At 37.4% G+C, this 25,354-nt stretch overlaps 1 protein-coding gene across 2 annotated transcripts; it reads right to left on the bottom strand.

Moving 5' to 3' along the window:
- Positions 1–1,805: 1,805 nt before the first annotated feature.
- Positions 1,806–23,908, bottom strand: C1D (C1D nuclear receptor corepressor). 2 transcript variants are annotated; one of them, XM_079792097.1, is made up of 5 exons: positions 23,842–23,908; positions 10,429–10,572; positions 9,649–9,715; positions 9,286–9,341; positions 1,806–6,342 (listed from the first exon to the last, which is right to left on the bottom strand). In XM_079792097.1, the coding sequence occupies exons 2-5, from the start codon at positions 10,561–10,563 to the stop codon at positions 6,178–6,180; spliced, it is 423 nt and encodes a 140-aa protein (XP_079648223.1). In that variant the 5' UTR covers positions 10,564–10,572; positions 23,842–23,908; the 3' UTR covers positions 1,806–6,177. The 2 variants fall into 2 exon arrangements, with proteins under 2 accessions (XP_079648223.1, XP_079648224.1); XM_079792098.1 differs by having other exon boundaries at positions 10,429–10,569; positions 23,842–23,867.
- Between the last annotated feature and the right edge of the window lie 1,446 nt (positions 23,909–25,354).

Raw genomic sequence — 25,354 nt, forward strand, 5'->3', positions numbered from 1 at the left:
CCAGTCAGGGCACATGCCTGGGTTGCAGGCTCAATCCCGTGTGGGGTGTGCAGGAGGCAGCCAGCCAATCAATGATTCTCTCTCATCATTGATATTTCCATCTCTCCCTTCCTCTCTGTAATCAATAAAAACATTTTTAAAAATAAATAAAAGAAAACTGAATAGCACACTATAAAGAATTTGAAAAAAATAAGATATTTTTTAAATCTATCCAGATGAATTCAATATGAGATTTTTTAAAGTGGTATGGCCTCATCCAAGAGCATAAATTACATAGAACTTATGTCAAATACTTTACGTATTTATTTCCATTATTTGAACTTGACTGCTGCATTTTATTAGGAAAAGAACTCATAGCACATAATATAGGCTTGGGGAAAAGCTACTCTTCTTGGAAACTTGACAGGGTTTTCTTTCTTTCAGGGAAATTAGTTTCTTCAAACCCAGAAAACGAAGCTTAAAATGGGCACCCTCCATCGTCACTGACAATGTCTGCTAGAGGTCCAAATGTTTCATCTTAAAAAGAACAGACCCTTGCCGAAACTGGTTTGGCTCAGTGGATAGAGCGTCGGCCTGCAGACTCAAGGGTCCCAGGTTCGATTCCGGTCAAGGGCATGTACCTTGGTTGCGGGCACATCCCCAGTAGGGGGTGTGCAAGAGGCAGCTGATCGATGTTTCTAACTCTCTATCCCTCTCCCTTCCTCTCTGTAAAAAAATCAATAAAATATATTTAAAAATCAATAAAATATATTATAAAAAAAAAAAAAAGAAGAACAGACCCTTGACATCTCAAGGTCTAAGTCTTGAGATCTTTGCCCAAATCCAAAACTACTCCTGGATAAGTTCACACAAGTTTCTGGTTTTCTTTAGAATTCCATTCTTATCTTGTGTCGTCAAGTTTCTTATACATACTTCCACACCCAAGTTATTCTTCTTTTTAGCTCCTCTCATTTAATGGCCACTGGATCAGCCAAAACGAAGTACCCCAAAACGGGTGGCTTACACAATGGAAAGGTGTTGTCTCCCAGTTCTGGAGAGCAGAAGGCTGACATCACAGTGCTGGCAGGGTTGGTTCCTCCTTGAGGGCTGTGAGACCGAATCTGTTCCATGCCTTTCCCCTAGCTTAATCTTCGGCATCCCTTGGCTTAAAGAAGCATCACCAATCTGTCTTCACCTTCATATAATGTTCTCCCTCTGTGCTTGTCTATGTTCAGATGCCCTCTTTTTATAAGGGACACACGTCATATTGGATTAGGGCCCACCCTAAAGATCTCACCTTCATGAACTACATCTGCCAAGACCCTACTTCTAAATAGGGTTACATTACAAGGCATTGAGTGTTAGGACTTCAACATATGTATTTTTGGAGAGGGGAACAATTCAACCCATAGCGGCCATTTTTCACATGATAAAGCTTGGTATTTTCCAATCACTGCATATTGTTTGAATAAGCTGGATTTGCCATGCCTCCTGGAATACAGGAGGAGCTCAATAAACACTTTTTGACTGAATGAGTGAATAAATGAGACTGCAAGTGAGAGAAAAAACGACTGTGGATGCTCAGAGTTGAGCTCAGCTAACTCATGAGCTGAGTAATGCCGTCCGGCATGGAATTTAGCAGGAATTAACATGTGCCATGGCAAAATTGCAAAACACTATATGCCCCATGAATCTCTAAGGTCCATGTGATAACTCATAAATGTGATAACTCACAAATGTCAGCTCAGAAACTATTATACAGGTATATTCTTTTAATAATAATTTATTTCTTAAGAGAAAAATAATACAGTATCAGAAATAGGGTATCAAATGAATTCAGTTTAGGTAAGTTAAGAAATGCATTATTGAGAGAGCCAAGATCACTAAATGAGACAATATTAGCCAGATACATTACGACATGATCTATAGGTAGTCCACACTATAGCACTACATCAGAGGTGATTCCTTGTTATAGTATACTATATCGAATTGTGTACTATAACAAGCCTCTATTCTTTTAACCCAACATTTTTCAACATAGCCTCAACAGATGATCCCTACATAACAAGGAACTGAAGGTATTCTTCTCTATTTCTCCTAAACATCTCATTCAGATCTTATCACCATGAATTTCCTGGGTGCTTGGCTTTAAAATACTGTATTACTATCAACTTTAAATTCAAGCCCTGGGTAGGTCTACATTCATTTCAGCAGAAGCATCTTGAAATGTTGAATTATCATCTCCAATTTCCCTCAGTCATTTATTGTAGCTGCCAAACTGAAATGGTATGCCTTAAAGGCAACACTAAACTGAAAGCAAGTAATAAAGAGTCTCTTAAATGTTTCATTTATAAAAGCTTATTTTTCCCACCATCAAATTTTGTATACTGTCTGAAATATATCACTTTACAAAATAGACAACTTGCATGCGGTTATTCTGCCGTGGTACATTTGCTCAATTCAAGGATGGGGGAGGTGGGTGGCGGGAACTGGCATTTTTTCAACCCTTTGTGAACAGAGGAGTAATACAGTCAGGATAGTTTGGGTTTGGGCCTTTGTGAAGAGGAATTAAAATTAAGCCTCAATTGGTAATAGATATCACTATAACGGTCTCCTTTTCTGGATAGCTGTACTATCTTCCAGGTTATATTAAAAATTATGCAATAAAATAAACACTTTAAAAAGGCACATGGAGTGGCAGGTCTCTGACAGCTCACTCTGGTAAGAGAACAAATCTGCAAACTGAACACATTCTAAGCATTTCCTTGAACTACTGCTCACAAGCAATATATAGCGAATTAATGAAGAACAAGTCTGCAGAATTCTATAATAAAACCTGTACACCTTTCCCCATAATTGTGAAAGACAACTGTGAAATATTAATATAAACAAAATATGGTTTGTATTTCTAAAATGAAAGACTTTTAGACGAGGATATAGGGGAAAGGAAATGTTTTTATTAGGAAAGCACATTTATATAAATGAGACTGCAAGTGAGGAAAAAAACAACTGTGGATGCTATCAAGCTCATTTGGTCCAAGAGCCACTGAATTTATCTGAACAAGTTTAGTAAGTATGCTAAGGAGGGGGAAAATGAGATGACAGTGCTTTTTTCCTTCCCTTTACACATTAAACTTAGCTATTACATAAGGATCAGAATCACTGTTCAAATCTTAGTTAATATCACTTTGTAAAACCAAAATTTGATAATTTTTGCATAAAATTACAGTTTAACTGTATCATAACTGAGTGATTCCTAAAACATCTTTTATTCCAATGACCTACTTAAGAAAACAGTATCTGGTCCAGCCAGCAAGGCTCAGTGGTTGAGCATCAACCCACGAACCAGGAGGTCACAGTTCGATTCCCAGTCAGGATACATGTCTGAGTTGTGGGCTCAGTCCACTGTGGGGTGTGCAGGAGGCAACCAATCAATGATTCTCTCTCATCATTGATGTTCCTTTATCTCTCCCCCTCTCCCTTCCTCTCTGAAATCAATAAAAATATATTTTTTAAAAAAGGAAACAGTATCTGTCTTCAATGCATGGTTGTTTTGAAGCATTTCCTGGCTACATTTGTAGCTAATTTTCAAAGTCTTATTTAGAAATAATGCCAACCCACTCCTAACAGCTAAGTAGAACAATTTTTTAATCTATAGGGTATTTTAAAAACCAATCAATTTGCCATAACCTCCTAATTCCAGGAATGTAAACCATAATTCAAGCTTCGATTTTCCTCTTAACATATTCTACTTTACTAAAATGAATTCTCATCCTGCAACTATGAACAAGAAAATTGTACTTAAAATAATATTAAAAGACAAAATCTCATTATTTAGTATTAGATTAATAGTCTATAATTCTAGCCTTAAAAATATCTATAGCTATAACCTCCCCAACTTATTAATTCCCAAAGAGATTAATAAAAGGTGTAATTAACATCTAAACTTAGAGCAGACTGCCATTTGGAACAAACCGTGTTAACAGTAACAGTACCAGAGTCAAAGAGATCAACCCCTCACCCTTTATGGTTCTGACTAAGGTTAATGAGCACAATTTGTCATTATTTTCCAGTAACTGAAAATCTGAATTGAACAAAAAGACTACTTTTTTCAAACACTTTATAAAAATAGAACAAAGGCTGAAATCGTCTTATTTAGAACCCAGCAGTGTTTGGCAATGGAAATATCATTACGTATATGTGAAATGAATAAACAAATAAGCAACCCAATGCACTCCTACCATTCAGCTCCTTTTTATGTGTGAAGTATTTAAAATTATATAAAATAAAGTGAGATACACTCAAACTGTTTTTCTTTAATCCTCACCTGAGGATGTTTTTATTGGTTTTAGAGAAGGGGGGAAGGAGAGGGAGAGAAATATTGATGTAAAAGAAAAAACCATGGATCAGTTACCTCCCATACACACTCTCGTAAGCACCCTGACCAAGGATCAAACCTGATACCTAGGTATGTGCCCTGACCTGAAATTGAACCCCGTGACCTTTTGTGTATGGAACAATGCTCCAACCAACTGAGCCACACTGGGCAAAACTCAAACTGTTTTTTATTTCTACTAGTAAACACTGAAAAAATTATTCACCTAAGAATCTCCAATTTAACAGAATATAAAGTTGGACATTTACAAACCTATAATTTGGCTAATGATTTTCTACAATTGTGTATTTTTTTCTTTATGAAATTAGAAACATACAGAAATGCAAGTTATAAGTTTCTTTGCAATAAATAAGGCATGTACACTGCACTTAATTTTAATAACACATATCTTTCATAAAGCATTTTAAAAATAAGCCAAAAATGTGAATGAAAGAGGAAAAAATGAAATAACTATAAATGTTCTCCCACTTCAAAAACTGTCTGACATCTGAGCCAGAAGACTCTCTGTACCTATCAGAGACTTCCTCTTCATGTCACAGAAAGAGTTCAACATGCTTTACAAAATCCATTAGTTTTTAAGACCATTTCCAATATCTGCTACCATAAATCAAGAAATCCATTTATTCAAGGTTACTTATGGAAAATTAATCACACAGAAAATTTTAACAACTTCTTTTTCAAAAATTAAAGTACTTTACTGTATTTGGCATTCCTACACATGATGTGGATTCAAAGACTGAAAACATTAAAGGAATATAATTAAAATTCATAGGCTTAGCCATAAAAATAATTTTAATATTAGAATTATCTATAACAAATATTTCAATAAATCAGAATATAAACACAATAAAATATCATTTTAGCTTTCTCCTCTGCTTAAGTGGAAGTTAACATAGAAAGTTGTTCCAAAATGCTTGTATGTACTTGACATGGCCTCAAAAACATGTAATCAAACATGAAAAGTGAGACCGATAGAACTGTGGGCACTATACATCAGGAACAAAACTCATGAATCTCTCTATTCCTAATGATTTCTAAAACCTATTTTCCCACTTTCAAGGGCAAATTTACTCAAAAGAGAAGAATAAACAGGTCAGCTACACAACACTTACAGCCTTTATTGATAGGATGTAGCCATTATGCCCAAATTCAGCCATCAATTACAACTTCATTTCCCATCCACAATTAATGAGAATATATTTTACTTCAAATGGGACATATAGGCAGAGTGCCAAAAGTTAAAATATAACCTTAAAGTCTTAAATTCACACTTCAAATATCAAAAGAAGCAATTCCCATAATCATGAAAACATGATGAAATAACTACACATAAAAAAAAACACATTTAAGTCATTTCACTTTTTCTTGTATATAGTGAAAACAGATGTATTTATAACTTCAGACTTCAGAAAGCATACTTCATAAAGTCATTATTCATTTAAAATAGACAAATGTTTACAGAGAACATTTAACTTAAATTTCATAGTTGCTTATAAAATAGTACTTGAAAGGTTGACCTGTATAAGGAAACAAGAGTCCTGTCAAGAGAGATGGTAAACTATAAATATACAATATACCACAATGTTAAAAACCTCACAGTACGCTATAGGAAAATCAATAAAGATAACTTCATCTTTCTGGGGGGAAATGTATTTAGCATTACAAATTCAAATGTAAATTTTATATATGAATTCAATAAGGAATACATTAAAACCTTGCATTGCCACATAATCACCATCTATTTTGTGTTAAACAATAAAAATGATGTACTTTTTGAACATGTGTACATCAAAACCAGAAGGTTATTTTTTACTTTTTCCTTTACTGGCAACTTTGGATGCATTTTTAGGTTTTGGTTCCCAGAGGGCATTTTTCACAAATCTTGAAGCTGCACCTTTGTCCAGCTTGGCAGCCTTCTTCTTGTCAGTTATTTCCTTGACTCTGTTCATGTATACTCTGATTCTTTCCTTAAAGATAAAAAAAGAGAGAGAAAGGCAACAGATTTACTAAGCTGTTCACTACCAGTAGGTTTTTATACTGCACCTCAGTTACATTCAATAGACATGTATTTATCGCCTATGAGGTGGAGCTAGCAAGTGCATGTGAACAGGATAAACATGCCCGTGCTCTCCTGGAGTTCACAGTCTAGGGAAACATAGGCATTACAAAGTCGTTTCAAAAGGAGAAACTATACTGACATCACTCCAGAAATAAACACCGAAGTGTTTATATGTAGTTATACGTCTTAGATTTAGCATTAACCTAAGTCCACATATTAGATCTTATTTACCTGAAGTCTATAATCTAAAATAGAGACCTCATATACTTGCAACATACAAACTAAACTCTCCTAAAATTTTTCCAAGCAGAAAATGGGTAAGGCAGGATTGATTTCTTTTTTTAATGTTTCCTTGGAGTGTCACAATTAAAATAAGCAGAATGAAAATACAAGATCTTTTATTCAATTTCATAGTTTTGATTGATAAGCACATATTTTCTAATGACATATATAGTTCTAATCAGACTTAACAAGGTGAGAAACACAATACGTTGCCATAGCATTAAAATATTCTGAGATCATTAATCAGAATGAAGGTCTATTCTATATTTCAAATGGAGAAATGAAGGTACAAGAGTCATAAAATAGCAGAGGTAATGATTAATCACTGCTTAAAAGCACGTTTCATGAAAATAATCAAAACAGTGACATAAGTTGAAGTTCTTTTTTCTGACACAGAAAAATGCAGAACCATGGAATTTTTTGAAAAAGACTGACAACTCTGCTCACAACCCTCTCATGGCCCCTATTTCTCTCAGAATAAAAGACAAAGTCTAGCCTGGTGCTATTTTTAATTTCTTCCCATTATATATCCCCTAACATACCATGTATTAACATAGATTTAATAAGCTCTTTTTTTTTTCAAAAATACTTGTTTGTGTTATTATGTTAATTGTTTGTCTCTTTCCACTCCATAGGCTGACATCTGCCACAAGATAAGGATATTCACGCCGAAACCGGTTTGGCTCAGTGGATAGAGCGTCGGCCTGCGGACTCAAGGGTCCCAGGTTTGATTCCGGTCAAGGGCATGTACCTTGGTTGCGGGCACATCCCCAGTAGGGGGTGTGCAGGAGGCAGCTGATCGATGTTTCTAACTCTCTATCCCTCTCTCTTCCTCTCTGTAAAAAATCAATAAAATATATTTTTTTTTAAAAAAAAGGATATTCATGAGCTTTATTCACTGGGGAATCACCTCACTCGAAAATAATACCTGGCTCCTCCCAGGCACTCAAATATTTGTTGAATGAACAAATTCACCAGCTTCAATGCCTTTCCCATTCATGATATAACTCACACACACTAACTCTATGATCATTAGTCTGTCACAAGGCCATAGGAAAAAAGGTTATATATTTTCTATTTGTCAGCCCTTGTCCAGAATATGAATGTACTCCTCCAAAAAGTGGGTTCTGAGAGAGAAAGAAGACAGATGATTTTATACTTTTCCAATGACAGAACCAAGTATTAAAATACTCCAAATAACTTTGTGTTAAAAAAAAAAGAGAAATTTTATAAAGGTGCAATCCATTGTAGAGGGTTGAAAACAGATGGTAAAATGCATACTTTTTAAAAATATATATATTTTATTGATTTTTTTACAGAGAGGAAGGGAGAGGGATAAAGAGTTAGAAACATCGACGAGAGAGAAACATTGATCAGCTGCCTCCTGCACACTCCCTACTGGGTATGTGCCCGCAACCAAGGTACATGCCCTTGACCGGAACCGAACCTGGGACCCTTCAATCCGCAGGCCGACACTCTATCCACTGAGCCAAACCGGTTAGGGCCATACTTCTTTTTAAAGCCAATAATATCACTGCTCAGATCAAGATCTGTGTATCATATTGCTTTATATTTTGCTTTAAGTTTTTAACAATTTCTGTATTTAAAAATAAATTTATTTTCCCTCAAGAACTTGAAAAGAAGAAAATATCTTAGTCCACACATTAACAAAATGAAGACAACAGATCTGGTTTATTCATTTTTTAAAAGTAAATGACCATGTACTTTACTGTTATATATGCTTTACTAAGTTGTATATAACATATATATCAACTACCATAAGAAATAAGGACAATCATATAGTGTCAAGTGTATTCACATTTATATTTACCTTATATTTTATAAACACAAAGAATAAATTAATATTCTTATTCATAAAACGAAGTCAAGAAGGTAACCATAGTTTGATTTCTGATTTTTCTCTTTTAAATTGAATGATTTAATTTTTGAAGTCAGCAAAACCTCTAAGATACCAGACCTTATATACAGTACTTATACATCTAAATGGAATACAAAGACAAACCTAGAAGATTTATTACAGGTTGTAAATATGTCACTAATGCAGAATTACTGGACAGTACACATACAACTGGTGCCAAAAAAGCTTTTAGCTTTGTTGCTGAACTGGATTCTTTACTGCTGAGAAAATGAATTAATGGAAGAATTGAAAAGGTGGGGGAGAAACTTTCCCGTCTTTGCTAGTAAATCAACTAGAATATACTTTTAAGAATTGTGTAAGAGTTTAAAAAAAAAAAAAGGCAGTTGTAGAGATGAACAAGATTTCAAGAATTTATAGGCAAAATAATACGAAGTTATAAATAATTACTAGAATCATAACATATTTTTCTCATCCAGAGATATATATAATATATATAGAGCACCAATTCCCTGACAAAGGTAAGAAAAGGAAAAACTAAAGACATGCTGAAATCTGGACTAACTTTCATAATTTCAACTCTGAATAATTTTATTCTCTGCAATTAGTGTGATAAAGGTACTATGACTTTAACTTCAGGAATACTACAACAAACAGCCATGTAAAGAAAAAAGAAATCCTCTGCAATCTTACCAATTCCTGCTTTACTGGGTGTTCCTTAGGATTAACTCCCTGAGTTGCCAAATAAACTGCAAGAGAAAGATTTCATGAAATAACATGGTGTATATATTAATGAAGAGCATTAATTAAAGAAACAAAGAAATGTCACACAAATGACTGACTAAATCTTAAATTATTCAACCTCTATGTAATAATAAATATGTGTGTGGCTCACGAGCATATGGCATTTTTATTTAAAGGAAATAAATACTGTATCTGACTATTAAAATTGTCATAAAGTATAATTACATATAAAGTGCTAGCATTTAAAAAATAAATCACCCTTGACTCAATAAATAATTTGTCTTGTAATTAACTCCAAAGTAATATACATACCCCAAAACATTGAATTTAATGTGTAAGCAGAAACTAAATCCACTTTTGCTTGTTCAAGTGGGTCCAACTATTAGAAAGAGAGAGAAAATAAATTCAAACTTTGAGAACCATCACATATTTTAAATTTTTGCCTAGCACAATGTTTCAAAGAAATATTTTTTTCACGTTTTATAATCCAATAACCAAATGATCTGGAAATAATTTGTAAAAAGAAAAAGGTTTGTTAACCAGAGATTTTTTGCCCAAAAATTTTCAATTCAGAGTATCATCTTTAGTTAGACAAAGAATGTGTATAATCCAAGAAAAATTCTTTTGAATTATTTTAATTTCAGGAGTTACGATCTGGGCTTTGTATGTCAAAAGTAATTTATCAATATAAACATAGTACATGATGCATTTATGTATAAGAAGCAGGCTAAAATGCTTAGGCAATACCAAAGACAGAAGAAACATAATGAGATTTGTTTTAGACTGTCAAAGTCAATTTACTCTTTTTGTCCTATAGGGTTTCCAGAAACCCTGATAACATCATTGTAATACTTAAAAGGTCAAAGATGGAGTCTGTGGAAAAGAATGCTGTGAGTGTTCCTTTTGGTTTCCAAAACCAAGTCAAAATAAAAATATAGTTAAGAGGTATTTCCTAAGGTTGGAGTTTTGTTTTTATCCCCTAAAAACATCCAAACACTTATAAAATTGAAATAAAGGAGGGAAGGAGCATGCATATATCATTAATCTATTTCTTAGCACAACACTGTTTTCTGAATTACATTTTTAAAGTACCTTCTGCAACAACTCATTTCTAGAAACAGACATCATGGTCTTCAGCATGTCATCTACAGCACCAATGGAATTCTCAAATGCTGATAAATACTCATGGATTTCTGCTGGATAGTCTTCATTAATTTCTTCTGCCATTATGACCTACTGAAAAAAAAAAGTAAATTCTTAGAATTCACAGTAGAGACAGAGATTGTTCTTTAGGTTAAAAAAAAAAATCAATAGGTCATACCATGTACTTCAAAAGTGCTAAGAGTTAAAACCTGAAGATAATTAAACAAATCTTAGAATATAATTCTAGAGCAACTACAAACTTCCCCTCTTCTTAGGTTGGTTGGGAAGGGGGATGGAGTGGAGAGCAGGGGACAGACCCACCCAAGTTCACTAATGCTACACATCAAACTCTGAATGCTTTTCAAGAACTAAAGACATGACTACCAAACACAGAATATCAATAATCAAAATCCTACATTTAAAAAATTTCCTGTTGAAGTTAAAGACCAAGCAATGAAAGTGTGATAAGTATATCCCCTAACGCTTGCTAAAAAAAATAATAAGCTCTTTTTTTTTTCAAAAATACATATTTTAGTCCTTCCAAACCTAGGTGTTGATCTAGCAGCATGGTATATTAAACTAAAAAACGAGAAATGCTAAGTCTGAAATATCTTAAGATTATTTATCACTAAAACCATTTTCAAGCCTATATATATGTATATATTCCTTAAGCTTCTTTAAAATATTAAGAAGAAACTCAAAGAGCCCATAAATCACATAAAACAGAAAAGAGGAAACTTGAGAGAAATAAACTATATGGTTTTCATTTAGGCTAGAGCATACCTTGACAGCCCATTCTTTTAAAATTCACATTTATATCACAATACTTAATATCTATGTGAGAAAATGAAAAATCCACATCAATGTATTTCATATGGTTATCTAAGGCCAAATTTCGGAAGCAATTCTAAGCCATACATATCTCTTATGTTTTAAAACAATTTTTTATTGGCTGAAAATACCTCATTCATTACATAGCTAAAGAGAACAGCAAGAATGTGGTAAAATAGCACATAGCATTGAAGAATTGAAGTACAAAGACTTGGGCTTTCCATCTTGCTTGATCACTAACTCTGTCACCTTAGATAAATTACTGAATCTCTCTAGGCCTCAAATACCTCATCCATAAAATGGTCTAATGATCTGTAAAGGACCCTTATAGTTCTAAATGTTATGACTATGTCATTTAAGTTTAAAAAGTGCTATTTGAATATTTAGTCATAATATATCAACATTTCTATTCAACAAGTATACTAGTTTATGCTACTGAGATATCTGCATTCATTAAAAAAAAAAAGTGAAGTCCACCTGACTATCACTTCTTATGCTGTAAAGTTATTATCTAACTACTATGCAACCAGCAATTTAACAAAGAACTGCCCTGGCCAGTTTGGCTCAGTGGGTAGAGCATTGGCCAACAGACCAAAATGTCCCGGATTCGATTCCGGTCAAGGGCAAGTACCTTGGTTGCAGACTCCTCCCCAGCCTGGGTCCAGGTTTGTGCAGGAGGCAACCAATTGATGTTTCTCTCACATCGCTGTTTCTCTCTGTCTTTCCCTGTCTCTTCCACTCTCCCTAAAAAATCAATGGAAAAATATCCTCGGGTGAGGATTAACAAAATAAAATATATAAAATAAAAATAAACAAAGAACTATGGTAAAAGAAAAACACTGGGGAAAAACTTGTGACTTCCTATTTCAAAAGGCTAACTGAAAACACATACTTGCCTCTCACCCCTCCAAAAAATCCCTCCAAAATGAAGAAACATAAATGTAAGTCCACAGTAATGCTGGAAACCAAAAGAGGCACATGCCCATCAGCAAACCCAACAGTATAAATTTTTGAAGCTAAAGAGCAAATGGGATCAGACTGATAGGAAACAGAAAAAAAGAGCCTACAATCCCTTAGAAGCCAAATGGGAGAATCTAGGAATAACCTCAAGACGAAGGGCAGTAAGAGCTGGGCCACAGGGCTGAAAACAGCTACCCCAATCTCTAGCACTGTCCAAGTATGGCTCCAGCATCTGCTGTCCAAATAAAGATATAAGTACAAGGGATACACTGCAAATATAGGGAGGACTCAGTATTTCTTCTCTTCATGTAAAATCTTAAACCAATAAATTTGAAAATGTGAATAAAAAGAATGAGATGATAGGGGAAAAAATCAATTACCAAAACTAACCTAAAAGAAGTATATAAGCCGAAACCGGTTTGGCTCAGTGGATAGAGCGTCGGCCTGCAGACTCAAGGGTCCCAGGTTCGATTCCGGTCAAGGGCATGTACCTTGGTTGCGGGCACATCCCCAGTAGGGGGTGTGCAAGAGGCAGCTGATCAATGTTTCTCTCTCATCGATGTTTCTAACTCTCTATCCCTCTCTCTTCCTCTCTGTAAAAAATCAATAAAATATATTTTTTTAAAAAAGGTATATAAACAAACAGATCATGAACCTTACAGGAAAAATTTACAGGAAGTCAAAGACCTGCCCTCCAAAAAGGATACAAGCCTACAAGATATTACAGGTAAGTTCTTCTAAACTTTCAAGAAATAGTTAATTCTTCTAGTATTTAACTGGTTAGAATGTAGAAAAAGATGGAAAACTTACACACCTTTTTCATAACATACACAAAATGGAAAACTTACACACCTTTTTCATAACATACACAAAAATAAATTCTACATGAATCTAAAGGTAAATGAATAAACATATTATAAGATTATATAAAATATGTATGTACTCCAAATGAAACCCAAACGCTATAAAAGGAAAAGGATGATGGATTTACTAGTAACTACATAAAAACTAAAAAGAAAAAAAAATCTTTATGGTAAAAGTACAGCATAAGCAATATTAAAAGAAACAACCTGGGAGAAAATATCTGTCAAAATATAACCAAGAATTAATTAGATTACATTGAGTTCCTACAAAGCATTAAAACAAATTAAAATAATGAAGATATCTTATCACCTATTAGATTGGTAATAATTTTAAAGATTATGGAAGGTCAATGTTAGCAAGGGTATATATGGAAAGTAAAATATAAATTGGCACAGATTTTTTAAGCACATACTCTTTTTTAAAAACACTTTTTTTATTGATTTCAGAGAAAGGAAAGGAGAGAGAGAAACATGTTACTCCACCTATCAATGCATTCGTTGGTTGACTCCTGTGCGTGCCCTGACTGGGATCCAACCCACAACTTTGGCACACTGAATTTTGATTCAGGAAATCCTCTTAAGAATCTAGCCTAGAGAAATCCTTGTATACATACATACAAATTTAGCAAAACAGACTCTTCAAACTCTTCTCTGAATTTCCCCACTTTTTCTTGCATCACTTTTTCCCTCTGCTGGATCATTAACCATAAATCTTAAAATACTTTATTTCTCCATACAAGAAACAAAACATTTTGACTTCATATCCCACTCCAGCTAAGATTCCATTTTCTATCTCCCTTTTAGGGCTCCTCAAAAGAGCTGCTTATATTAACAGTCTAATTCCTCTCCTTCCATGCTTTCTTGAATCTACTACAAACAGGCACTCTACTTCTCACTCAAAATTGCTCATCAAGATCACCCACAGAGCCACATTGTTAAGTTCAATGGTCAAGTCTCAGTGCTCATCGTTTGACTTCATTGACTCCCTTCATTTGGTTTCCAAGGGCATCACATTTTCTTGGTTTCCCCCTACCTTACCGGCTGCTTTCTTAGTGTCCTTTGCAGTATCCTTCTCATATCCTCAGCCTCTTAACCTTGAAGTGTCCCAAGGACTGTCCTTGATTGAATTGCATTAATAAACTGATGACTCCCAGGTCAGTTTGTATCTCCAGCCCTGACCTCCCTATTGAACTCTAAATCCACATTTCCAGCTTCTTACTCAGTATCCCTGGTTGGATATTAATAGATTCTTATGTACCCAAAGCCAAATTCCTAATCTTGCCTACTATAATCTTCCCTGCCTCATTTCATGGTAACTCCACCTTTTCAACTGTTCAGCCCTAAATTTTAGAAGTCCTGGACTCTTTCCTCTCTCACCCTACCTTTAAAGCACATTCAGAATCTAACCTCATCCTCCCACCTCTACTGCTACCAACCTGGTCCAAGCCAGTCTAAGCCATCGTTATGCCTTGTCTAGACTGCTGCAATAACCTCTTAAATGGCTTCTTTATTTGCAGCCCGGTAGTTTATTATCAAGAAAAAGCAGAGTGGTCAATTCCAAATCTGAGTGGCCATTCCAAATCTATGTCATACCTCTGCTTGGAAACTTCCAAAGGCTTACCACCTCACTCACAGTAAAAGACAAAGTCCGTACAAGGCCCTAAAAAGCCCAACACAATCTCCCTCTCTGCAGCCTTCTGTGACCTCGGCTTCTCCCACTCTAGCCCTGGCTCCTCCCACTCTAGCCAGGAGGGCATCACTGCTCTTCCCATCACAGCAGGCCTGGCCCTACCTTAGGGCCTTTGTGCTTCTTCCCCCCTTCCTAGAAGGTCCGGTTCCTCCTCTCCTCCCCCACCAACAGCTTCAGAGCTTATTACTTTACCTGCCAGATCTTTACGAAAATGTCACCTATTGGTAAGCCTTTCTTGAACACCCTCTTTAAAACGCATGCCCTGCCCACTACACCCCACCCCTTGTGCCCTACACTCCCTATCTCCTCTACCTTAGTCCTCTATTAACATCTGACATATTTAATTCATTTATTGTCGGTCCATCTCAAAGAAAGGTAATTACATGAGAACAGAATGGGGGCGGGGGGTTGTTCACTAGCACAGCCTGACAGTCAATAAACATGTGTTCAATAAATAACCTATAACAAAATCCTGGAAATAATCTAACTATTCATCAATACAGAAACAGCTAACTAAATTGTAGCACATCCATCCAAGAGAATATTATAATTAAGCAAGTTCATTTGGATAAAGCCCAGCAGAACAATGTGAAGCACAAGGTTGAAACTTTTTCTGATGTCTATATGAATATCACAGGCAAGGATGTTAATTTTGAATTCCCATTGCTTCAGTTGTAAACAAAAATGACTAAAAACAATATTGTTCACAGTAAAAAAAAGAAAGAAGTAAATCTCTATGTAGTAACACAATGAGAAGTGGTGAAAAAATGTCATAGAACACACTATATAACACATAACGTATGTGCCATTTGTTTTTCAAAACCTGTATCTGTAGTTATGTAGGAAAAGATTTGAAGGAGAAACAAAAAAAAAGACATTCTCTCAGAGAAAGGGCAGGGATTAGGGAGTAGGATCAAGGCAAGCTCATTCTTTTAACTCTTCATTCTTCATTATTTAAGTTTTGTTATTTCAAAAAGCATATTAAATTTGTAATAAAAACAATCATTACATTTAAATAAAGGCATATTCTAATAAAGTATTTTGGCTTTTAACAAATACTGCAAGTATATATTTTTAAAGCCTTTATTTAAATGTACATTTTTCACCCAATTTTTCTATTACAAAATATTTTCCCTCTCTAGAATAATGGAGATTTTTCCTGTAATTATTCCGTCCCTAAGCCCCAATAAACATGTAGTTATTTATTGTTAAAATGGGTTAGGGTGAACACTGAAAGCAAGGCAGTAAGTAAGAATAATTACCCTCATTAAATCTGAACTGAACCACTTACCTTTTACCTAACCAAAAAAAAAAAAAAAAAAAGGCAAGACAGTCTTTAAAAAAAAAAAAGTAATTTTACTATTAGAATTTTCCGCCAATTCAAATGATTTCTTCTAACATCCTATATAATCCTATATAATAATATAATAAAGAGGTAATATGCAAATTGACCATCACTCCAAAACATGAGATGGCCGCCCCCATGTGGACACAAGATGGTCGCCACAAGATGGCCAGCAGCGGAGGGCAGTTGGGGGCAATCAGGCCTGCAGGGGAGGGCAGTTGGGGGCAACCAGGCCTGCAGGGGAGGGCAGTTGGGGGCGATTGGGCCTGCAGGAGAGGGAAGTTAGAGGTGACTAGGCGGGCAGAGGAGGGCAGTTGGGGGCAACCAGGCCTGCAAGGAAGGGCAGTTGGGGGCAATTAGGCCTGCAGGGGAGGGCAGTTAGGGGTGACCAGGCCGGCAGAGGAGGGCAGTTGGGGGCAACCAGGCCTGCAGGGGAGGGCAGTTGGGGGGGACCAGGCCTGCAGGGGAGGGTAGTTGGGGGTGACCAGGCCAGCAGGGAAGGGTAGTTGGGGGCGACCAGGCCTGCAGGGGAGGGCAGTTTGGGGGCGACCAGGCCAGTAGGGGAGGGCAGTTAGGGGCGACCAGGCCGGTAGGGGAGGGCAGTTAGAGGCAACCAGGCCTGCAGGGGAGGGCAGTTGGGGGGAACCAAGCCTGCAGGGGAGGGAAGTTAGGGGCGACCAGGCCTGCAGGGGAGGGCAGTTGGGGGTGACCACGCCTGCAGGGGAAGACAGTTAGGGGCAACCAGGCAAGCAGGGGAGGGCAGTTAGGGGCAATCAGGCCAGCAGGGGAGCAGTTAGGCGTCGATCAGGCTGGCAGGGGAGTGGTTAGAGGGTGATCAGGCTGGCAGGCAGAAGTGGTTAGGGGCAATCAGGCAGGCAGGCAAGCGAGTGGTTGGGAGCCAGCAGTCCTGGATTGTGCAAGGGATGTCCCAGACTGGAGAGGGTGCAAGCTGGGCTGAGGGACACACACACCCCCATGCACGAATTTTGTGCACCAGGCCTCTAGTCTTATATAGATCATTCCTGAGTACTAAAATGCTGTTTCTCCTTCCCTCCTGTCACTGGTTATGGAAGCCCTAGCACCCACGGGAGAAAAGGAGGGGCGCATAGCATCACACACAGAACTGAAGTCACCCACCTCCCTTTCCCTTGACTCTCTACTTCAGGGAGGTCAGTCCAGCCTGCCATATGCTCAGCTCCCCATCTCTGTCTCAAAGGTCCCAATCTGAGCAATTCATTATATGGTAACCCTAAATAGACCCTCTGATTCTTACCACCCCATTTTATCAGAGAACAAAAATCTGGAGAGTTGCTGATATGAGGCAGGGTTCAACCAGAGCAGCAGAACCAGTTGGAGATATACTAGTATATGAAGAGATCTATTACAAAAAAACTGTTTTATGTAATTGTGGGGGCTGGCTAAGTAAGTCAAAATCTGTAGGACAGGCCTTCAAGGTAGGGCATGCTGGAACTCTCAGCTACAAGCTGGAGCTGCTGTCCACAGGTGGAATTTCTCTTCTGTCAGGAAGTCTCAGCTCTGCTTCGAAAGCCTTTCAACAATTCAGTTTAATTATCTAGAACAATCTTCCCTAATGTAAAGTCAACTGATTGTGGATTTTAATCACATCTACAAATACCTAGATTGGTGTTTTACTGAATACCTGGGGACGGCTGCCCAGCCACGCTAACACAGCAAGACCAGCATACTCCTTTAAGCCACCAGAAGTACGGCAAAGAAAGGCATACTCCTGGCATCTCAAGGTGCTGTTCTGACAGCATTTCCCCACAGCACCTTTGTTATTCTTGATTGTCAGGCTCCTGGGTAATAAAACTAGATTTCAAATTCCGGCTAACAAATGTGAAAGAAATGACAACTTTTTTTTTTTCAAAATACCATTTTGCAACCCCTAATGAAATGATAGATTCAGGCAAAGATCACCAACAAATAAAAGGATGATGAGGAAGTTTACAACAGAGGGGTGAGACTAACACTACCGAAACACATAGATCGAGCCTCACTTTACTAAAAGTTTGACAAACACATATTATGAACCTCCTGATGTGACTATGATGTACACAGCATCATCTATGTTTCGTTTCCAACTCCCCAAAAGAGTTGAATCTGAATTTAATTGAGCCTTTAGAGCTAACTTCCATTTACAGGAAATATGGAGGACAGAAAAATAATTTACCACCAGAAAGCAAAAAGACAAATCTGAAATGAGAAATGCACTGTAGAATAATTGACCTGGTTTCTGTAACAAGTAAATGGCATGAAGAAAAAAATAAAGAAAGAAAAGGGAAGAGTGGTAGATAAAGAAGAGATAAAAGAAACTTGGGAGATACAACAACCAAATGGAATTTATAGATATTGTTTGGATCTTGATTCAAATAAACCAAGTGCAAAAGTTATTTTTGAGAGAAAGAAATATGAACATAGATTAGGCATTAGATGACACCAAGAAATTACTGATAATTTTGTCATCTATGAAAATAGCATTATAGTTTGTCAGAAAAATGTCCCTGGGTTGCTCAGCCGGTGGTGCTCAGTGGTTGAGCATCGACCTATGAACCAGGCGGTCACGGTTCGATTCCCAGTAGGGACACATGCCCAGGTTATGGGCTCGATCCCCAGTAGGGGGTGTGCAGGAGGCAGCCAATCTATGATTCTCTCTCATCATTGATGTTTCTTTCTTTCTCTCCCTCTCCATTCCTCTCTGAAATCAATAATATATATAAATGTCCCTGGGTAAAATAGCATAACATCTTGAATTTGCTTAAAAAATAATTTTTTAAAAAGCTAGTCTTCATGGAGTAATTACACTTTGAGAACAAGAATAACAAACCTATGTACATTATATCTATAGTGAAATTAGATAGCTAACTCACAAATTAAGTTTTAGAATACAATTCAGTTCAGAAATTGGGGGAAACCTAAATCTGAAGTATACTCTAGAACAGCGGTCGCCAACCAGTGGTCCGCGGACCACCTGTGGTCCGTGAGGTCCGAAAGATTGGTGACCGCTGCTCTAGAATACTAAGCAGCTCTGTTACATCTCATCTCAATTCCAAATATAACTGAAGGCGAGGGGAAGGTGGGTTACTACCAGATCTGTAACAGTTGATAAATAAAACTCATTAAAACAAGACAGAGCCTGTGGCTTCAAATGAGGTTTGTGTTGCCAACATTCCCAACAAAAGCTGACATTTCAGAGTGTCTATAATTATTTTAAGAATGTCACAAATTTCCTCCTAAAAGAAATCCTAGTGTCTTATATCTTTACCTAGCTCTTATAAAAATGTATGCATTAGAAAATAAATAGACCAAGGAAGTTTAGTCAAATGAAAAACTAGGGGAAAATATTTGCAGCATAGAGATAAAAGGAGCCTCTACAAATCAATTTAACAAACACACATACACACACACATACCCCTACAACCCAAAAGAAAAATGAACAAAGAAAACCTGCAGTTCACAAATAAAGGAATCCAGATGACTAATAAGCATGAAGTTATTCAATCTCACTCCTAATTAAAGAAGCATAAATCAACAAAACAAGATGCTATTTTTCATGTCAAACAAGCAAAAATTAAAAAGATTGATAGTACCTAGTATGGGCAGAGGTGAGGAGAAACAGCCACTTGTTCACTATTAATTGGAGTGTAAAATGAGCATTTCTGTGAGGCAATTTGGCACTATGCTTCAAAATTATATATATACAAATTCTTTGACCCCCACAATTTTACTTCTCAAAATATATATTTTCACACAAGATAATGTCCAAGGACATCCACTGCAACACTTTTTAAAAGACTTTAAAGCGGGGAACAACCTATGTGCCCATTAACAAGAACTAGCTGAATAAATTATGATATATTCATTCAATAGAAACTCTGCAGCACTGAAAAAGTATGAAGTAGAGCTCAGCGTCCTGAGATATATTGAAGTGAACAAAAATTGAAGAAATAAGATATATATTTATCTTAAGAAAAAAAATATAGGAGTGTGGAAGCATACTTGAATATGCATGTAAGTTTTCTCAATGCTCCAACTCCTGGGGACCCTATGAATGCGTGATGTCCACAATGTCCTGTCCTCAATTGCCCTTCTCAGTTCCTATCGACTCATGCCTATGGCTTCTTTTATGGAGTCAATCCATCACATGTTTGATCTTCCTCTTTTCCTGCTACCTCCTATTTTTCCAACATTATTGTCTTTTCCAAAGAATCTTGCCTTCTCAAGACGTGTTCAAAGTAGGACAGTTTCAATTTTGTCATTTTTGGCTCCAGCCATGTTTCAGGCTTAATTTGCGCTAGGACCGGCTTGTCTTTCTAATGATCCAAGGTATTTGTAGAACTCTCTTCCAATCCCATATTTCAAATGAAGCAATTTTTTTGCTATCAGCCTTCTTCACAGATAGAAAAGAACAGGGGTAAATAAAGGAATTGTCAGGAAACTGAGAGAGGACCCAGGTGAGGTCAGGCAACTGAGATGACTCAGTTAAGGCTAAACAGTATCAATTGTGAATTTCTTTAACCATGTTCAATAGGCCTAGAAGAAGAATGGTTGCCCAGAATGAGGAGTTGGATAGTAGGCACAGAGGAAAGCTAAGGAAGTACAAAAGAACCTTTAAAACAGCTGACTGGGAGGTAATGGTCTTGAAGGGAGAGAAGTGAGGCTTTTCCTCTGCTTGGAATATCCCCGCCCCTATCTTCTGGGCTTAGTAAAACCTTTTAATCCTTTAAAACCCAATCAAATGCATGCTCCTCTATAAAGGTTTCCTTATCTCCCAAAGAAAAGTAGTCTCACCTAACCAGCAAAGCTCAGTGGTTAAGCGTCAACCTATGAACCAGGAGGTCACAGTTCGATCCAGTCAGGGCATATGCCCAGGATGCGGCTCAATCCTCATTGTGGGGCGTGCAGGAGGCAACCGATCAATGATTCTCTCTCATCATTGATGTTTCTATCTCCCTCTCCCTTTTCCTTCCGCTCTGAAATCAGTAAAAGTAGTCTCTTCTTCCTCTTTGCTCCCAAGGTTATCCAGATTTAGTTATCATATAGATCCATAAACAATACTCATGTTTCTTGATAAACCCAGATTCTTATTTCACTTGATCCATCAGCTGAACTTGACAAACTAAACAAAACACTTCACCCTGAATTCCACAACATTGGACTCTCAAAATGGTCCTTGTCCCTCACTAGCTGTTCATTATGTCTCATTTGCTAGTTCATATCAAACCTATGGAGTCTAAAATACCTAAGGACTCGGGTCTTCTACTACTTCTCTTTTCTATTTACATTCATGCCTTTGGTGATTGTCTCCAGTTTCACAATTTTAAATACTAATAACTCCCAATGTTCTTTTCTGGCAATGACCTCCCCACTGGACTCCAGACTTGACTTAACTACCTACTTAACATCTCCACTTGGATGACTAACAAACATCTCAAACTTAATATGCCATAACTGAACTCCTAATCTTTCCCCCACAAACCTGATGCTCCCATAGTTTTCCACTTCCCAATTAATGGCAATTCCACCCTTCTAGTTGCTGAAGCCCAAACTCTTGACAATCATCTTACTCTTACAACCCACATTCAAACTATAAGCAAATCTGTTCGTTTTACCTACAAACACATCCAAAATTGAACTGCCACTCACCAGTCACTTCTTTCCACCTGTGAAGCCATTATCATCTCATCTGAATTATTAGATCTTCTTAATTAGTCTGGCTTTCACCTATCCTACTCTCTAACAATCTGTTAAGACAGCCAGAGTGATCCTGTTAAAAACCTGAGTCAGATCCTATCACCCTGCTCAGAACTTTCCACTGGATATTTCCCCGCTAGCCTATTCCTTCAAGGCAGGATTCATGTGGCATGGTATTTGTATCTCCACATGACTAATATAATGTCTTGCCACACCTTAGGTATTTAGTAACTATTTGTTAACTGACTAAAACCAATGAAAGTAAACTGGAACCAAATTTTGGAGAATCTTAGTATCATATTTGAATTTGGACTTATAAATATTAGCAAGTTACCACATGGATCAAAAAGAAAAAAATATAATGTACATTCTGGGTCTGTTTCCATCCCTTTGCCAAGCAGAGTTACACATAATTATGAACTAAGTGAGAGACCAAAGCCAATATCTAAATTTTTTTTGGAACTAGAGAGAATTCTGCAGATGTTGCACCAGAATTCTATTACTGTAATGATTTTGTTGCACTGCATTATCTTAGAAAATAATAGTGCAATGTACATACAACAATCTCTCAATAAATACTGCTATCTTTGGCAGTCGGTCCATGTTAGTGTTAACTGTAATTCTCCTGGCAAGATTTTACTGCAAAAAAATAGGCTTCGTCTTTTTTAAATATGTTAACCTCTAAAAAATTTATCACAAAGCCTGACAACAGAATAAGAAATAAATTATAAAGAGGTTGCTGGAGATTGAGATGAATAATCACATCAGATTACAATGAAGTTACTTATATTGTTTAATTCTAATGTTTAATTTGAAGTGTTTTCAAAATTATAAAGCAGCAAAATTGCCTTCTAAAACCATGAAATTTGCTTATTACATTTTCTCATCTCTAAAATAATCATGCCCTGGCCGTGTGGCTCAGTTGGTTGAGCGTCCTCCAGGGCACTGAAAGGTTGCCTGTTTGATTCCTGGGTTGCAGGCTCCATCCCTGGTTCGGGTGCAAGCGGAAAGCTACCAATCCATGTTTCCCTCACATTCATGTTTCTCTCTCTCTCTTCCTCTCTGAAATCAATAAAGATATATATTTTTTAAAAGAGCCATGTAAAAGGTCATGAGAAGCCATCACTTCTCAACTGTAACACAACACAGCTATTTAAAATCAGCTATAACATCTTTTTACTGAGAATTGTTTTATTTTGAAAAAACCATTTTCCACACTGTCGTTATTTTATCTTTCAACAAAACAATGAGATCTGTCATTTCAAGCAATCACAAACGCTTCTCTGAATTTCAATAGGGGTTATCTAATTCTTTTTCAGATCCAGCCTCAACATACGGTCAAGTCTCGGTTCAATCTACTATCAGACGGTCCCAACAGGTTACACTGTGGGTAGCAAACACCTCACTGGGAGATACATCTTCATCAAACCAAACTGAACATCCGTCAACAAACAGGACGACGTTAAAGGTCTTTTCGAACGTTCCTGGGCCACGAAGTACAACTATTTTCTCGAGAGTACCCACTACAGATTTCAACTGAAGGTCGAAGTTAGCCTATCTTCTCAGGAAAGCTACTCTCCTACAGCTCTCCCTTTTGCCTTCTTTCCTGAAACCAGGATCGAAGGCCGCCGAAAATCAACGGTGAAGTCCTGTGTTCTGAAATTCTCCACCTTCCAATACCTGGGAGGCGGGGCTAAGAAGCGTGTAAAAAGCGAAAGGCTGGACCGCAAGAGACGCGAGGGAGCCCGGTAGGCCAGCACCTGCCAGGAGCCCCAGGACCGGCGACGTGGGAGTCCCGCAACAACACTGTCCCCCACGCTCCGGAGGGCGAGCTCGCCTTCGCGGGGGGCTGCGAGGCCCAGCCTCGCTCCTCACAGCCCGCGGGAGGGTGACATCCAGGACAAGAGAGGAGGGCTTAAGCAGAGCACGAGAAAAACGCAAACCCCCGCTTTCAATAATACCTCACTGGCCTTCCACTGCGTCTTCCGGAAAGCTGGCGGGCGGCGATGACGTCAACGCGGCGCCGGCTCTGCCTGCGGCGCCAGCGGCGCTCTACGATGACCTCACGCTGCGTGCCCCGCCCCCCGTCCCTTTCCCGGCGCTCCCAAAGGAGGGGTGCCGGAGTGCTACTGGCCAACCTTGTGGAAGGGATTTGGGGTGAGGTGCTGGGCACCTTTTTCTAGATTTGTAATCGGCCAGGAACTCTAATAGAAGTTGAGCGTATTGAACTAGAAAAAACGTTCGTTACCAAAGCTTTGTTTATTTTTTTTTGCTTTTCACTGAAACTCATTCCAGGGCCGGGATTCCTACTACACTCCCATTGATCCCGCAAAAAATGAGTCTCGAGAAAGCAGCTTCCTAAATTATCCATGGTGAAGGACAAGTTCTTTATTTTTTTTCAATACATCGCTAGGAGGTACTTTTGTAAAATACAGGAAAAAATGAGCCGGTTCCCTTTCCCATCGGATCGGAACACCTGTCTTGGTGGTCATTACAAAATGTATATATGGCCCTAGCTGGTTTGGCTCAGTGGGGATAGAGCGTCAGCCTGAGGACTGAAGGGTTCCAGGTTCCATTATGATCATGGACACGTGCCTGAGTTGAGTCTCAATCCTCAGTAGGGGGCAAGCAGGAGGCAACTTATCAATGATTCTCATCATTGATATTTCTCTCTTTCCCTTCTCTGAAATCAATAAAAATGTACTTTAAAAAATGTACATATGAATGACTTGAAAGACAGGGGAAAGAAACAAAATACAAGCCCATATTTTTAATTATTAGCTTCATAAAATTTCATTTCAGTAAACACAATTAGAACAAACAAAAGGAAAAAGGTAATTACAAAATCTGCACATATTGTTCATTGAAAGTGTTGTATAAGCTGCTAAGCATTCTTTTTACAATCCTAACTCTTTATTCCACAATCATAATTGAATAGGAAGCTTTGAACAAACACCCCATATTTCAATAACTGAAGTTTTAAAGTTGCAAATGAATTTCCTCCTGGTTCATTATTATAATCTAGCTGAAATAAAGAGGGTAATGTATCTGAACTGTTCCTCTGTTTTGCTTTTATACCTATAATAGAGAAAACAGTCTCACAGAGATAAATTGATGCGAATGAAAGAAGAGTTTGGGGATTTTTTTCAATTACAGTTGAAATACAATATTTGGAAGAAGAGTAACTAAAGTAATTTCAGCAAACTAAGAATATTCATTTTCAACTTTTATCTAAAATGAAACAAATGATATATTTTCACAATTCATTTTTTTTTTAATTTCTTTATTGATTAAGGTGTCACATATTTGTCCTCATCCCCCCATTCCCATCCCACACCCCTCCCCTTGGATGCCCCAACCCTCTGTTGAACTTAAGCATTGGTTAGGCTCATATGCATGCACACAAGACCTTTGGTTGATCTCTCCCCCCTCCCCCCACCCTCCCCTATCCTCCCTCTGAGGCCCGATAGTCCG

Source organism: Cnephaeus nilssonii, assembly GCF_951640355.1.
Source record: "Cnephaeus nilssonii genome assembly, chromosome: 15".
In the NCBI taxonomy this organism is placed as follows: domain Eukaryota; kingdom Metazoa; phylum Chordata; class Mammalia; order Chiroptera; family Vespertilionidae; genus Cnephaeus; species Cnephaeus nilssonii.